Source organism: Heteronotia binoei, chromosome 3 (genome assembly GCF_032191835.1).
Source record: "Heteronotia binoei isolate CCM8104 ecotype False Entrance Well chromosome 3, APGP_CSIRO_Hbin_v1, whole genome shotgun sequence".
Taxonomy (NCBI): domain Eukaryota; kingdom Metazoa; phylum Chordata; class Lepidosauria; order Squamata; family Gekkonidae; genus Heteronotia; species Heteronotia binoei.
The window spans coordinates 159,951,064-159,967,033 of NC_083225.1; the positions used below are offsets into that span (position 1 = coordinate 159,951,064).

Sequence of the window (15,970 nt, forward strand, 5' to 3'; positions counted from 1 at the left end):
GTTGCGCTGGACCTGGGGACTACCTGTGGATTTTTTGAGAGGCATAGGCAATGGACCTGGGGACTACCTATGGATTTTTTGAAAGAGGCGTAGAATCCACCCTGATTTCAAGACGAACTGTGTATGCGACAATACTGACTTTGATGGACCAAGGGTCTGATTCAGTATAAGGCTTCATATGTTCATGCGCCTTTAATGAGCTGTATGGAATGTTGGAAGCTGAAGGCTCCATGTACGATGCTCAATTGAAGGTGCCAGTGAGTCATCATATGTGAAACAATTCCATGATATCAAATGCTTATGAATAGATACAATATTTTGTAATATTTGCACTGTTTTGTGGTGGTTTTGCTGATAGGTTTTTGGTTTACTGCTCACACCCACAGCAGAGACAGCTCTTAAAAACTCCTTTTTAGTTTCAAAGAGGGTTTGTTTGGAGTTACCCTTGGGCATGCAGATCTGCTTGCCCTGTTTTTGCTAAGAAGAGTCGGACTCAGCATTAAAGCTGTGTGCGATGCACAGGTTCCTGCAACAACTATTTCCCCTGTTCATGACCTGCAATTTCAAAGTGGCCAGCTTCTACAGAACTCTGTTCCAAACAATAAAATGGTACAGGAAAGTCGCTGTGTGTTCCCAATGTGAAAACAGAGAGTGTTGGACTGGATGGGCCATTGGCCTGATCCAACATGGCTTCTCTTATGTTCTTAAGATGTAACGTCTTTGCAATATAAGTAACAGAGATTAGAATAAATCAGTCACTTGGCAGTTTAAAAAACAAACCCAGGTAAGGCTGCAAAATGTACTGGAGAAAGCCCAAGAACCCTGGCACGACATGGCTTTTCTCTCTGGTGTTAGATCTTGAAAAGACACAGGACTCAGTTGCTTTACATTTTCAAGTCACCAGAAAGATCATATGTGATTTGAAGCAGCCTTAGGAAGCTAGAAGTCCACTTCCTACCCATAAAGAAGCAGGGATGTACAAATAGTGTATCAGTGGGGAGGGGCACTGTTATGTCTGACACTAGCAGGAAAGCAGCAAGAGCTGCTGGAGTTGGTTGGCCATTCTGTGCCACCAGAAGCTAACATTCCGGCTCATGTCTGGAAGCATTTGCTGAATATGAAGGGGGAGAGGTGAACAGAGCAGGAAAGCAGCCTAAAACAGGAAGCGCAATGGGCAGCAGGACCTGCCCACGAGTAAAGACTAGATACATAGCTTACAGTGTAAACAAAATAGATTTAGCAAACCTTGGTAACATCTCTCCCTTAAATGCACAATGCAGGAGACTAACGAAACAATGGAACTGGGTCTGTGGACCATCAGTGCCTTTTGTACAAAACGTGCAGTATGCAAACGTGGTGAAAATATGGGCCCTGTGGGCAATTGACACAACTATCCTACTCTTTGCTTGTACTTGCTCAATATGCAACAATCTAGTCCTGTAGTTTGTATTAGCTATCAACATGGCATAAGCTAATCTAAAAAAACCCAATGTACTCGGTATCACAGTTTCATGCAAGGCGGCTACAAAAATAAATTTTTCTAATAAAAACCCAAGGAACCTTATTTTTTTACATCATGGAATCGGGCCATGGAAGTATGGCAATTGAATAATGCTGGTTGTTTGTTTAACTGCAGCTTGGCTGTTGGGGCTGGCATCACACACAAGTCTCAGAGAAGGTAATGCTGACAGACAGGCTTGCTATACTGGGCCATAGAGGTGAAGTTTCAGCAAGTGTCTGCTGAAGCTGCTCCTCCGTGTGTGTGTTTTTGGCACATCAAACTGGATTCCAGGAGTGGGTGTATAAGACTGTGTCCTATGCTAAGGGCTGAGCCCTCTTGATCCAGCTGTGACTCAAAGTATCACATAGATAACTATAAAAACATTTTTTGTCATTTTGGCTCAGGATTCATGCTCTACAAGCATCCAACACTATGTTCAACTTTTTCACAGTCTAAGTCTAACAAATCTGACATAAATGCTGGCACCCACTTTCTATCACATCAAGGATAATGAGGGGTATTCGCTAGCTGTGGTCTCATCATCTAGTTCATATTTAAGAACCTTCTCAAGGTCTAACACTATATTAACTGCTATGCTACTCTCCGGGGGAACCAGTGAACTGTCTATCAACCCCAAGTTCTATGTGGTACTTGCTGCTACATAATCTTTTGCACCAGATAGCACTGCAGAGGCAGCTGTCAAGTCGCTTTTTCATTTCCAAGGCAGAGACTGAATGTATAATTGGTCAAAAAAAGAAGAAAGTTCTGTGATGGTGCATCCTAATCTGCAAGCTAAAGCCCCAAATCCTTTACAAGGGTGGATAGGATGCAGTCTGGCATACAATATGGGTATCCTCCCACCCCCAAGCAACGCTACCAGAGATTGGGAGCAAAGCTTTTGTTTTGCACATGGTCTCATTGGTGGCACTAAAAATACTGCTTCCCGAGTCATTGCTTGGGTGACTGGGACTATTAGGCTGATACTGCAGATAAGGATGAGCCAATTTCATCATTAAAAGAATCATGCTTTGTTACACGGAAGAAGAAGATGGGGCTGTAGAGTATCTAGCGCTTCCATTTTGAAGTAAACTGAGCATGCTCTCAAAACTGACTTCTTTCAGCCTGTGCTCCATGATTACAGGAAAAAAAAGTTTCAATGGGTGGAGTGATTTCATAAATTTTTACAGTGATTTTATACATCTATTGCCTTGCTATCTATGTAGAAAGTTTTAAAATAGCCACAATTAGGCTAGTAAGTGGAGCCATTCTGATAAATAAGAAATGGGTCTGGGTAAAACCTCAAGACTGCTTGCCTATTCTGTACTTACAACAGTTCTAATCCTAACCTGGATGATAAGTAACCATGGTATTGTTTTTAGAAAAGTGGTGGTTTTTTGAAGGCAGTAAGTATTTCAGGATTTCAAAGTCGCTGGTGTTTTGCTTTAGAAAATGTACCACTTGGTGGCCATTTTGAAGGTGCTTCTACTTCTGTGTAACTCTTCTAAGTTGGATAGAAATATTCCTGGAAAGCTTTGACCAAAAACCAAAAATGCATTTTCATTTCATTTCAGTATAAGTCTTAGGCACGAGTTAGAAAAATTGCTGATGGTCATGAAAATAGATCAGCACTTTTGTAGAATCCATTCATATAAAAAATGCAATTCAGAACAGTTTCAACTACATGTACAGAAATGTGTATGTGTTTCATGTTCCACGCATGGAGGCAAGTACCATCCAGGGTGCACACATGAACACAGCTATTCAAAGCTTGAACTTGCAATTAACCTGAAATATGGCAGCAAAAATTTCAGTTGGTCTGAATGATAAGTAGTAAGGAGCCTTTTCCTTAGATTTGGTTCTAACCCTGGTGGAGGCATCCACGCATCAGTCTACACCAGATACACTTCTGGTGGTGGAACCACAAGAGTCTACTGCCTAGAAGTAAACAGCTGCACAGCTAGAGAGCATGCTGGTATAATAGACCCCGGAGATCTACTTAGAACTACAATTAACACATCCTTGGATGATAACATTCAGTAGACTGGGATACTGTCAGGGACAAGTCATCTTGAAGAGCTGCATAAGCCTGTCATCTCAGCACTGTGCTGACTTTCGCTGGGGTGGGTGGTCCAGATGAAGAGCGGTAAATCCGGGTTGGGGATGTAGGAGATAGTTTCACAGGGCTCTGGGGTTCTGCAGTCTGCAGCTTCCACAGCAGTTCTTCATTCGTTCGGCTGAGCCTCTTTTTTTCCTCTGTTTCTTTCTCAACATGTTCTTGGAGATTAGCATTTTCTTCTGATAACTGTCTGCAAAAGGGAAACAAGGCAGTGTCAATTCTAAGCTCTTCTTGACTTTTACAATTTGCATAATAGTATTGCAATTATTTTGCAAACATATTGAGAGAGATCCAACTGACTTTTTTTGCTTTATCTTGACTAATTCTCCTCCTTATTGCAGCCCCCATACTATACTTTTTTGTTCATGCAGTTCATATGATCCCCAGCATTGTCGTCTTTGTGGTCAAATAAGACCCTCCATTTTTCCCTTTTGCATCAGCAGAAACCCATTGTTTTGAAATCTGTGTACCCATACATTTTGGATCCCATCCACTTCCCACTGGCTTTGTCCAAAAGATTGTCTAGACCATGCTCTGCCCACTCACCAATATCAAAGTCTCTGTTGTTCGTATTATATGGTTGTAACTGAAACCCGATGTATCTCATCTTTGGTAATATAAACTCTTGGAAAGCTTTTCCTGATCTTTTACCATGAACCAAATCGACCAAATAAAGAAATAAATAAACCACAGGGTGAGTTTACACATACACCGCCTGCACTTAATCACTGTAACAGTTTCTGTCATCACGGTCTGGCCATCTTCAGGATTTCTCCAATACACTTTGAAAACAATCCAGAAATTTCAAATAACTGGTACAGAGTGCTGACTACTTGTTAAAAAGAATTAGCTGGTAAGACTGTAGTATATACCAGTTGTGAACCACCTATGTCAGTTATTTATACTTTGTTTCAAAGCCCAAATCAAAGTGCTGGCACTAACTGTTAAAGCTCAACTATTTCAGAGCTAGGCTATACAATTTGGTTCCTAAGGAATTGGGTGCAGATTTTACACAACAACTTGGGAAGGGTTTTTGATAAGTCTGCAGGGGCGCAATTTGGCTCAAGACTTGGCTTCCCTCGGGTATGAGGGGAGGAGGGCCTCCTAACCATGTTCCCAAGCCAAAATGGCCCTGGGGTTATTTACTCCATTTTGGAGCAACTCCAAAATGGCCCAGAGGGAAGGCAGGAGTCCCTCCCCGCCACACACAGCAGTCCCAGGACACATCAGGCCTCCCCAGACTGTGTGACTGAAGGGAACCCAGAACAGAAACCATATTGTGCAGGTTGGCTCTAAGGAGCCTCTCAAGGGTGTCCAGCGCTTCCTAACATGCTCTGGGTCAGTCACATTTTGTTTTGCCAGGACAGTACATGTGGCTTCTGGGACTCAGCAGCTTTCTGAAGCTCAGCAGGTCTGGATCTGGTCCTTGCCTGGAAAGAAGTTCTCCTGGGAATCCTACATGAGCTGCCTTCAGTGTCACATGGAGGAAAGGCAGAATATAAATGTAATTAATAAAGGTGAGGCTTTGTTTCAAGTGTCAACTTTCCGAGAGCTGTGATCACCTTCTGCTAGGAGAGGAGGCTTCTCAACTGTGGCCCAAGAGCTTAGGAACACACTCCTGTCCCTCCCGTGTCCTCCCTTGGTCTCCTTTCACGATACAACAAAAAACATTTTCATTCTGGCAGGCACTTGGGATTTAGTTGGAGGTGTATCTTTTACTGTTTTCTGCTTTTCTATTGGCTAGTCTGTGGTGGCCAAACTTGCCTGATGTAAGAGCCACACAGAGTAAATGTCAGATGTTTGAGAGCCACAAGACATGAATGACAGGTGTTTGAGAGCCACAAGACAAGCTAGGCAGTCAAAGAGATGGAAGGAAGGAGAGGTAGAAAGAAAGGAATTTTAATTTTAAATTAATTCTTCAATCCATGGCTGGCTTGGCTTGGAGAAGTGATTTAAGAGACAAATGCATTCTCCAGCAGGGCAGCGGGGGCTTCGAGGGCCATACAATATGTCTGAAAGATCCACATGTGTCTCCTGAGCCTAGGCTAGCCTGATCTTTCCAAGATCTTAGTCTTAGAAACGAAGCAGGGTCAGCCCTGGTTAGCATTTGGATGGGAGGTGGACAATAAAGTCCAGGGTCACTATGCAGATGAAAGTGATGGCATGCCACTTCTGAACACCTCTTGCCTTGAAAACCCTATGGGATCACCCTAAGGCAGCTGCAGCTTGACAGCACTTTCTCCACCACCAAGATAGATTTTATGTATCATATTTTGAAATATATTTATTCCATGTGAATTGCCCACAGGAACATTAACCTGTAAAGGGGATTCAGAACTGTGATTCTTAAAGAAAGCAGTGATTCGCTTGCATTAATAAGTCATCCAAATGTACCACTGCAGACACGCCTGGCATTAGGGGTTCTGGCGCCCCTAGGCTGAAGCCCGTTCCCACACCCACGAAACGCTCATGGCCCAATGACATTGCCAGAAGTAACGTCATCGGGCTGCACACACTACATGCGAGCGTTCAGCCTGGCCCTCCCTGCTTCAAAGGAAGCATCTTCAAAGGCGTGGGGCGGTGGTGGCGGGGAAAGGCAGTGGAGGTCATGGGGTGGCGGGGAGGTGGGCATGGGGTGGGCATGGGGAGGTGGGCGCAGGTCGGTGGGGGGAGGCGGGCATGGGGAGGCATAGGGCAGCGGGCGCGGGGAGGCAGACGGTGGCAGACATGGAGAGAGGGAACACCTCATGGTGCCCCTAGGCCAAGTGGCACCTGAGGCAGCCGCCTACTTGGCCTACTCCCATGTGCCAGCTTTGTCTGCAGATAATCAGAGCCAGCATGGCATTATGTTTACAGGTTGGAACAGGATCTGGGAGGCCCAGTTTTGAATCCCATCTCTGCCAAAGAAACTTCTTGAGGACATTCAGCAAGCCACACTCTCTCACCTTTCTACGGTCTCACATTATCATACCCGCCTGAACAGAGAAGCTATTGAGATTTACAAACACCAGCACAATTTTAACAGAAAGGAAGAAGGCATTTTCATCCACCAATCTTGGTATCCAGCTCTGCAAAACACTCTACAGACTATAAATTGCAGAAAGTCACAGAACAACCAGCACATTCCACAGAACAATCAGCACAGTCAACAACCATCTTCCTTATCTTCACACCCCTTCCAACCCTCCCAGCAATTAACACAGAACAATGGTCACATTCAACAGCCAGTTTCCTTATCACTATCCTTCCAGGGAGCCCCACCAAACAATGGGCACATCCACAAACCAATTGCCCTTTCACCACACCCCCTCCAGCCTAGAAATAGCAGCTCTCCAGCAGCCCTGGCCCCACTCAATGCACAGCAGCCAAGAAGGTCAGAGCGCCTGCTCCGGCTGCAACGCCACTGAGGATGTTCTTTGCAGCTGAGAACGAAACGTCTGGAAGGAAAACTTTCTCCAGTAGAACACGGCACTTGAGCCCGAAAGATTCTACAAACCCTAATGATGTTACCAGCCGTGAAAACCTGAAATATTTGATCTCTCAGCATAGTCTGCCTCTTAGGGTTGTTGCTGTAAGAATAAAATGGAGAAATGGAGGATGTAAGCTGCTTTTGGTCCCCATTATTAGAAAGGTGGAGCATGGAATGAAATTAAATAAATACAGTTCTCCCACCTCAGACACAATATTCTTTCAAGGGATTCTCTTTGCCCATTCAGCTGCCCAGGTCAACTGTAATCATGTGCAGAGAAGGCAATGGATGCATGTGTGAACCAGTCAATATAAGCAGAGACATTTCTTGACACTTTAGGCCAGAAAGGCCAATGTCATTCATTCCATGAGAAGGAGGTCTAGGAGCTCAAACTCAGTTTTATCTCACAGAATGTGCACGTAGAATGTTGCCAACTGTTTCAGAAGTCAGACAAAGAGCCTCTGCTCTGTAGAGAGATTAATCAATCATCAGTTTGCTGGAGGATGAGAACTAGGAATGACATGGCCAATCTACCGGCAATTCCAAAATGAATTTCCACTGGGGCTGCATCATTGCTTACCTACATGCCACCACCTGACCTATGGCAAACAAACAATAAAGTCGTCCTCCAAGTGTTCACTTTGCCACACTTCCGCACACTGAGTCAGGCTTTTGGAGCTTTTTTTGCTGTGTCATATGATGCTGATGCCAGCAGACAGAATGCTCAGATTACAGTGGAGATAGCTTTTAAGCAAGGAAAAGAATGAGGCAGAGGGAACTGCCCACATATTGGAAAGAAGCCAGCGTGCATGCCTTTTATTCAAGGAAGAGAAGGGGAAAACAATGGTGCAATGGGGAAAAAGCCAAGCTCAGCCAATATGGAAGTGGTGGGAGGTCTTTAAAAAATCAGAGTTGCCAGCTCTGTTTTTGGGAAATTCCTGGAGATTTGGAGAGTGGAGTCCAGGGAGGACAGCGTTTGGGGATGCGAAGGACATCAGCAGGGCATAACACCATAGTCTTCACTTCCCAAAGCAGCCATTTTCTCCAGGAACTCCTTTCCATTGCCTGGAGATCAACTGCAATCCAAGGAGAGCTCCAGCCACCTCCTGGAGGTTGGCAATTCTATTAAAATTAGTTTATATAGGATTTCTGTGCTCATATATTGGGCTGACAGTTAGTACAGAAATTCACCCCTGATCCAAGTGGCACAATTTGAAACACATTTCTGCAGTTTTTCCACCCTAATGGTGGAAACCACTGTCATGCTGCAGTCAACTTATGGTGACCTTCTGGGTTTTCAAGGCAAGAGATGAATGGAGATGTTTTGCCACTGTCTGCCTCCGTGTAGCGACCCTGGCCTTCCTTGGTGGTCTCCCATCCAAATACTAACTAGGGCTGGCTTTGCTTAGCTTCTGAGATATGACAAGATTGTGCTAGCAGGGACTTTCAAGGTCAGGGTCTTCTCCCCTTGCTCACAAAATAAGAATCAACACAGATCTTTGACCGCTGAATAAGTATTGAATGTTCCAAGTGAGGAACAATGTCCTTGGAGGACTCTTGAGTGTGGAGCACAGGATCACCAAGGAAATTGGATAGCTGATGTCTTAAATACATGGACTTGGGAGAAAATATTTTGAACTCGGGGCAATTTACTTCTGAGCAAACATACTTAGACTTGCACAGGAAGTGTTCAAAGCACTCTACACACCAGGGGTGGCCAAACTTACTTAACATAAAAGCCACATAGAATAAACGCCAGATGTTTGAGAGCCACCAGGAAGGAAGGAAGGAAGGCAAATAGATGGGAGGAAGGAAGAGGTGAAAAGAAAGCAAATTTAAATGCATTCTCCAATCTGCCAGCTGGCTTGGATTGGAGAAGTGATTTAAAGAGAGAAATGCCTTCTCCAAGATGGCCAACAGGGCAGTGGAGGATTCAAGAGCCACACAGTATGTGTGAAGGAGCCACACGTAACTCCTGAACCACAGTTTGGCCACCCCTGCTATACACATTATCTCAATCAACCATATGAGAAGTCTGTCAGGGAGAGCAGTATATGGCCCCTCTGCTGCAGTGGGGGATGGGTTTGATAAACAGTGGCTAACTATGGTCATCTCATACTCCCTCTGAGCTGTGGAGTCTTGTGAGCAAAAATTCTGCTTCGTGAGCTACTGGCATCAAAGTATCAAGTGAGTGATTTGGCTATTGCCTAAATTAGATTGCTGTGGGGCCATCCTTCCTGTGCCAAGACAAAAATGTGTGAGCTGGAGGCTAAAAAACTATGAACTAGCTCACACTAACTCAGCTTAGAGGGAACACTGCTACACATCCCAGATCAGAGTTCAGTCTCTCAGCTGCTCCACCATGAATCCTGCTAGGTTACCTAGAGCCACTGTCCCAAAGCCTAATGCCTCACAGCAGATAAAGGGGAGGGGTTACCACATGTCTCTCTCTTGACTCCTTGGAGGAAGGCCGAGATAACAATCTAATAACACAGCATGAATTACCTCCCTACAATTCCATGCACCTATAAAGAAATACTGCTAATGTTACCATGAGAAAGGATCTGGATTGTAACTAGCCTTCTATATTTACACTGCTAAAGCTCAGGAGAAAAGACTCAAACAGACCTCGTCACCACAGTGTTCTGATGGATCCTGACGCTCAGGTCCTCATTCTGCTGTTGAAGCACCTGGATTTTTTCTTCCAGTATTAAGTTCTTTTCAGCCTGCAGGAAGAAAAGCCTCGTTACACCTAGAGCAGCAGCAAAATACAGGAAAAGAGAAGATCTCCCATAACAAAAGTCCTTCCTCTTCATCCCTGGGCCCAATGGTGTAAATGATAAGCAGCTCACAAGGCGGCTTACTATGCTAATGGCAGAAGAACTGCTATGGCCTAACTTAGATTCTGCAGAGGCAGTTTCTCCTGCCTGGATTTACAAGACCTAAAGCTGTGGGTATGGTTGCCCTCCATCTCCAAGTGCTGAAAATCAGAGTCGGTGGCTTGGCAGCATTTAGATGGCAGTCTCCACTCACTTAATCTGGCTGGTGGTCTCCAAAAACATCTGATGCAGTGAGTGATCAGTGCCAAATCTGAAATGGCAATATCTGCAAAGATACGTTGGCTTGGATCCTAAGCAGCTTGAGCAGAATCATGTCAGGGAAATGCAACTCCTTCATCTCCCCTTCTCCCTGCAACCTTCTCTGCTTCCCAAAATTGTGCTCTTCCAGGTCAGCATGAGGAACAACTGGGACTATGCAGCAAGAGGGTGGAAATCGGCAAAAATATTCCTCGCTTTCTCTGCAGACAGAAAAACTGTTCCATCAGAGGAGTTGCTGCTATGTCAACAGGATCCAGGAGTGATGGCATAGCTTCAGACACATTGGTATCAGCCCAAGACTGCCCTTCATTCAGCATCTTGTTTCCACTTAAGAGAAGCCATTTGAGGCACTATCTGAGGTTAAGAGGCAGACGGGCCACGCCCCTGTGGTTCAGGGGAGACTGAAACTACGGAACACATTCTGCTTTGTTGTCCCTTATATCAAGAGGTCCGCTCTAAGTTTATCCTTCCCTTGCTTAATAGGAAACCTGGTCAATCAGATTTGGTGTACATATGAACATATGAAGCTGCCTTATACTGAATCAGACCCTTGGTCCATCAAAGTCAGTATTGTCTTCTCAGACTGGCAGTGGCTCTCCAGGGTCTCAAGCTGAGGTTTTTCACACCTATTTGCCTGGACCCTTTTTTGGAGATGCCGAGGATTGAACCTGGGACCTTCTGCTTCCCAAGCAGATGCTCTACCACTGAGCCACCGTATGCTCAAACACTACTTATAGAGGAAAACCACTGGCTTCAGCACATGCTGCAAAATTTTGTATGGTAGTCTGTAAAGTTTGCCAGATATTGATGGCTTACAATCTTACATAACGTATTACAGAATTTTAATAATTTTATCTATTATTCTATTTAAGTTGTATTTGCCCTTGAATTATGAGCTAATTTATGTGTGGGAGTAATCTGTTCTGGTGGTTGGGAATTTGTGCTGGTCTATGACTTTATTAATAAAGACTTCCTGGAGCTAAAACAGGCATGGGAGAAATCGGGGCAGAACAACAGCACAAAAGCCCAGGGAAACCTGCTCTTGTCAGATCTTGGATGTTACCAAAATAAGACCACAAACCAATTAAACAAACATTCAGCATTCTTATAGTCTCTTATTTTATATATGTGAATTCTCAATATTCAACCCAAGAATCATCCCCCCCACACCTTACACTTCAAGACAACTTCAAAAAGAAGTTTTTACTGCGGAAGGGAAACCATCACAGCTTGGGGCCAATGATGGCTCTACAAACTCTTGAGTAACTTTCTTACCCACCTTCCCTATTGTTTTCTAAACAAGCAAAACCCCAGAGAACTCACCAGCTTCTCCAGCTCCATGATCCTCTTTTCTTGTTGATGGATGAGTTGATTCTTCATCTCCAGAACTTGTCTGAGGCTGTTCATGTCTTCCTCTAAGTGCTGGTAGGGAGCAAGTGCAACCTGAGGATGAAAAACAGCAATGAGAAAAAGGACCCTTAGGCTAGCTTGTGAGGGTTCTTTCTGCTGGTGAAGAGGATGACATCCTTGGATGGGTGACTCCTCCCACCTACTAGAGGAGGCAGGGCTTCCAGAAGTTTCGGGAATCTCCACTGGGAGGAGGAGCCATCTTCCTTTGGAGGCCTCCACTGCTGAAGAACAACTCAACTATAAAAATATATTAATACTATTAATTTAATGGAGAAGTGAGGAAAATTGTTGTAAGCTGCTTTGATCCAAGAGGAAAGGTGGGATAGAAATGTTTTAATAAATAAAATGGTAAGAAAGCCATTTCTAGCTTCTAATTATGTCAACTATAGGGACACCCCAACCTTACCTCATACAGCAGAACATAAGCTCAACCTGCAGTGTTGCCAACTCCTGCTTGGGAAATACCTGGAGATTTTGGGACTGGAGTCTAGGGAGGGTGGAGTTTATAGAGGGGAGGGACTTCATCAGGGTACAATGCCATAGTCTACCCTCCAGGGGAGCTGATCTCTGTCATCTGAAGATTGGTTGTAATCCCAGGAGATCTACAGACCCCACCTAGAGGCTGGCAACCCTACCAGTGGGGCACAGTGACATAGAGTCCACCCTCCAAAGCAGCTGTTTTCTACAGGGGAACTGATCTCTGTTTCCTGAAGATTGGCTGTAGTTCCAGATCTCCATCCCCCACCTGGAGGCTTGCAACCCCTCTTCCCCTCAGCTTGTTCTGTGCTTGACATCAGCTGGCACTGCCACAGTGGCACTGGGTTTGCTGGGTACTGTACACTGCACTGGTTCTGCTGGGCTTGCATCAACGCTCCGCCCTCACCTTCAGTTTCTGCTGCAGAGACTCTCTGGTTTGACTTTAGTCCTTTGGAAACAATGGAGGATGGGGGCACCTTCTTTGGGGGAGTTGTGTGTTTCTTAATGTTTTTAATGGTTGGACTCTCAGATAACAATGTGAGAAAATTACAGCAAAGGAATGAGAGTTATGTATTAATTGACAACAATTGAAAGGGTAACCAGTGAGTCAGCCCCATTTCTGGCACTACATAAACTTGTATTTTTCTTTGGCAACAGCTGAAGCTTCACCCAACTTATTCTGAATCTCATGCAAATGATTATAATGCCACTAGTTCAAATCATGGAAGTTACTTACATTCATTACTACTATGAAGTAAAGTGACAGATAACCCCCCCTCGTGTTTTTAGAAATTATTTCCATGACATGACAGGGGAGTATCTCAGTTACTTCTAGTTGGCTATTTCAATTCAATTATAATTCAGTGCTTTAAATTATATATCATATGAACATATGAAGCTGCCTTATACTGAATCAGACCTTTGGTCCATCAAAGTCAGTATTGTCTTCTCAGACTGGCAGCGGCTCTCCAGGGTCTCAAGCTGAGGTTTTTCACACCTATTTGCCTGGATCCTTTTTTGGAGATGCCAGGGATTGAACCTGGGACCTTCTGCTTCCCAAGCAGATGCTCTACCACTGAGCCACCATCCCTCCCCCAAAGAGCTGTTTTTCATATGAACATATGAAGCTGCCTTACACTGAATCAGACCCTCGGTCCATCAAAGTCAGTATTGTCTACTCAGACTGTTTTTAGAAATTATTTCCATGACATGACAAGGGAGTATCTCAGTTACTTCTAGTTGGCTATTTCAATTCAATTATAATTCAGTGCTTTAAATTATATATCATATGAACATATGAAGCTGCCTTACACTGAATCAGACCCTTGGTCCATCAAAGTCAGTATTGTCTACTCAGACTGTCAGCGGCTCTCCAGGGTCTCAAGCTGAGGTTTTTCACACCTTTTTGCCTGGACCCTTTTTTGGAGATGCCAGGGATTAAACCTGGGACCTTCTGCTTACCAAGCAGATGCTCTACCACTGAGCCACCATCACTCCTCCAATATATACTTTTCCCTAAAATGCCAAATGTATTACTGTTATATAATTACTGTTATATAATTTTGTCTAAAAGCCTATGTGCTATACAGACTTTCTTGAATAAATGAATGAATTACCTCTAGCTGTTCTTCAGTGTTTTTCTTTAATGCCTCTTCAAACCGTTTTGCTTTGTCCTTTAGAGTCTGGCTCTGAAAGGTGAGGGTATCTACCTGGTCCTGTAATTACAAAGCAGGCTGAAGATCTTTTCACATAAAGCAAGATGAATAATTTTAGGTAGTACCTGAGAGAGAGAGCCTTCAAAGGTAAGTGAATCAACCATGGCTTGTCCGTTAAAAAAAAAAATCTCTGAAGTTTTTGCCTTTGTGTGCCCCCCCCCCTCACTGATCCTTCCTTCATGCATAACTCAGATTAAAAATTTCTTGGTTCCCAATACAGATCACCAGAACTTCCAATCCACTTTCAATACGCTTTGCCACTGGATTTTAATGTGTGAGACTAAAGTGCAATGAAAGTGGATTAAAAGTGTATTATTCAGTGTGTGCGAAAGCACTGGACAGTAGAACAAACTGTTATCTTTCCTGTGGATCAAGATCCCAAATCATGATCCCAGTTTGTAGGTAAGAAAACAGTCCACAATTTGGTTTTTCATATAACTCCAATATCACAGTAAACTGTAGTTTCAGAAATATCCAGGTCATGTGTGAGCCTGAGAATATCAGGGACTTTTTGTTGTAACTAAGAGCCAGGAGAACGATATTTTAAACCTTGTTGAATCAACAGAGCCCAGCATTCATTTCTTTATTTAATTTCTGACCAGCTTTTCTTCTACAGAGCTCAAGCCTATGTATACATCCAGGCAAAACCAGGCACATAAATGCTTTGCTTCAGCAAGATCACTGTGTCATGTACTTTCAAACCAAGTAATGACTATGAAGAGATAGAGCCAATTTTTTTTTGATTAAGACTGCAAGACAGTAGGACACAGGAATGACAAAGGCATTATTTTTCATGGTGAACACATATATTTGTTCTAATCTTCCATTTATTTCAGGTTTTTCAAGTTTCTGAAGCAGCCTAAACATATATAAAATTGGTTAATCAGAGGAAAGGGTAATAGAAAAGGCAATGATGCCTCTACCATAATACTTTAAACTTTCAGAGAAAAACAAGTGATTTATTCATCTGCTGCCAGCAATTTTAGCAGTGTTCTTTGAATTTCTGGTTTCTCTCCAGAATCAAATCAAATCAAATCAAATTTTATTCTTATATCCCGCCCTCCCCCACCAGAAGGCGGGCTCAGGGCGGCTCACAGACATGACACGTCATGATTCAATTAAAACAAATAAGCAACATTTTAAATATAATACAGTTACATAAATAGATTAAAATAGAAGTGGGAGAAGGTATAGCAGATTTCCATTTACATACTACAGCTACTTCATTTCTGGTTTCTCCCCAGAAGTGGGAGAAGTTATAGCAGATTGCCATTTGCATACTACAACTACTTCACTCTCACTCTGTTTGTTAATTTCTCTACTCGGCAGTTTGTATTCTGGGAAATAATGGCTGAGCCCACAGCCCTCTCACTGAAGAAGCCCAACCATCTGAGTTTATAGAACTATGCATGGGTAGAAATAGTGGATGGAGAGAACTTCTGCATCTCCCATACTAGAACTCATGGACAGTGACAGCCAATGAAGTTTCTGGATCAGATTGTTATTCTGACAGTGAACCTCACTCAGTGATCTTGCTCCACTCTCTCTCAACCTAACCTACCTTATAAGGTTGTAGTGAGAATCAAATTGAAGAAAAGAGAACTATTTGTACCTCTCTGAGCTCCTTGGAGGAAAGGAAGGACAAAAATGTGTTTCGTGGCCACAGCATCTTCATGGGCATGGTCCAGATTATTCAGAAATGAACATGAATATAAATGACATTCCTCTGTACTTTGACACAGCATTGTGTACCTATTTGTTGTATATAATGTTTGCTAATTTCTCTACTTGGATATTTGTATTCTGGGAAATAATTAATCCAAATATTGATGCCCTTAATTTCTCTTCTGTTTCAGTCAAAGTGATTTCATTGGTTTTTGTTATGTAATTTTATGTAGCATTAAAATGTTTTAATTGGTTACAGTAAAATAAAATATGAAGTCCATCCTTCTTGGAGCCCAAAAAATTGTCTTCGATGTCCAATAAGCTTACTTATTTTAAAGCTGTTAAGGATGGACATACAGAAGCAAATAATGAACAGGAGTCCAGATTAACACCTTTTTATTCCAGCACCAGCTTTTGGGGACTGGAGCTCCCTTCTTCAGATACAGCCAGTGTGGTCAGTTAATGCAAAAGTATGACTAGAAACAAACAAGCTGCTGGGTGAAGGAGCCACGTCAGGAA

General features: G+C 43.3%; 1 protein-coding gene across 2 annotated transcripts in view; it reads right to left on the reverse strand.

The window, feature by feature from the left end:
• Window positions 1-3,032: 3,032 nt before the first annotated feature.
• MTUS2 (microtubule associated scaffold protein 2) overlaps window positions 3,033-15,970 on the reverse strand; it is a 419,757-nt gene continuing 406,819 nt past the window's right edge. For both annotated transcript variants that reach the window (XM_060234733.1, XM_060234732.1), the window contains exons 12-15: window positions 13,688-13,786; window positions 11,508-11,627; window positions 9,715-9,812; window positions 3,033-3,807 (exon numbers count right to left, since the gene is read on the reverse strand). In XM_060234733.1, coding sequence (XP_060090716.1) covers window positions 3,591-3,807; window positions 9,715-9,812; window positions 11,508-11,627; window positions 13,688-13,786 — 534 coding nt within the window. In that variant the 3' untranslated portion in view covers window positions 3,033-3,590. The remainder of the gene's footprint in view (window positions 3,808-9,714; window positions 9,813-11,507; window positions 11,628-13,687; window positions 13,787-15,970) is intronic.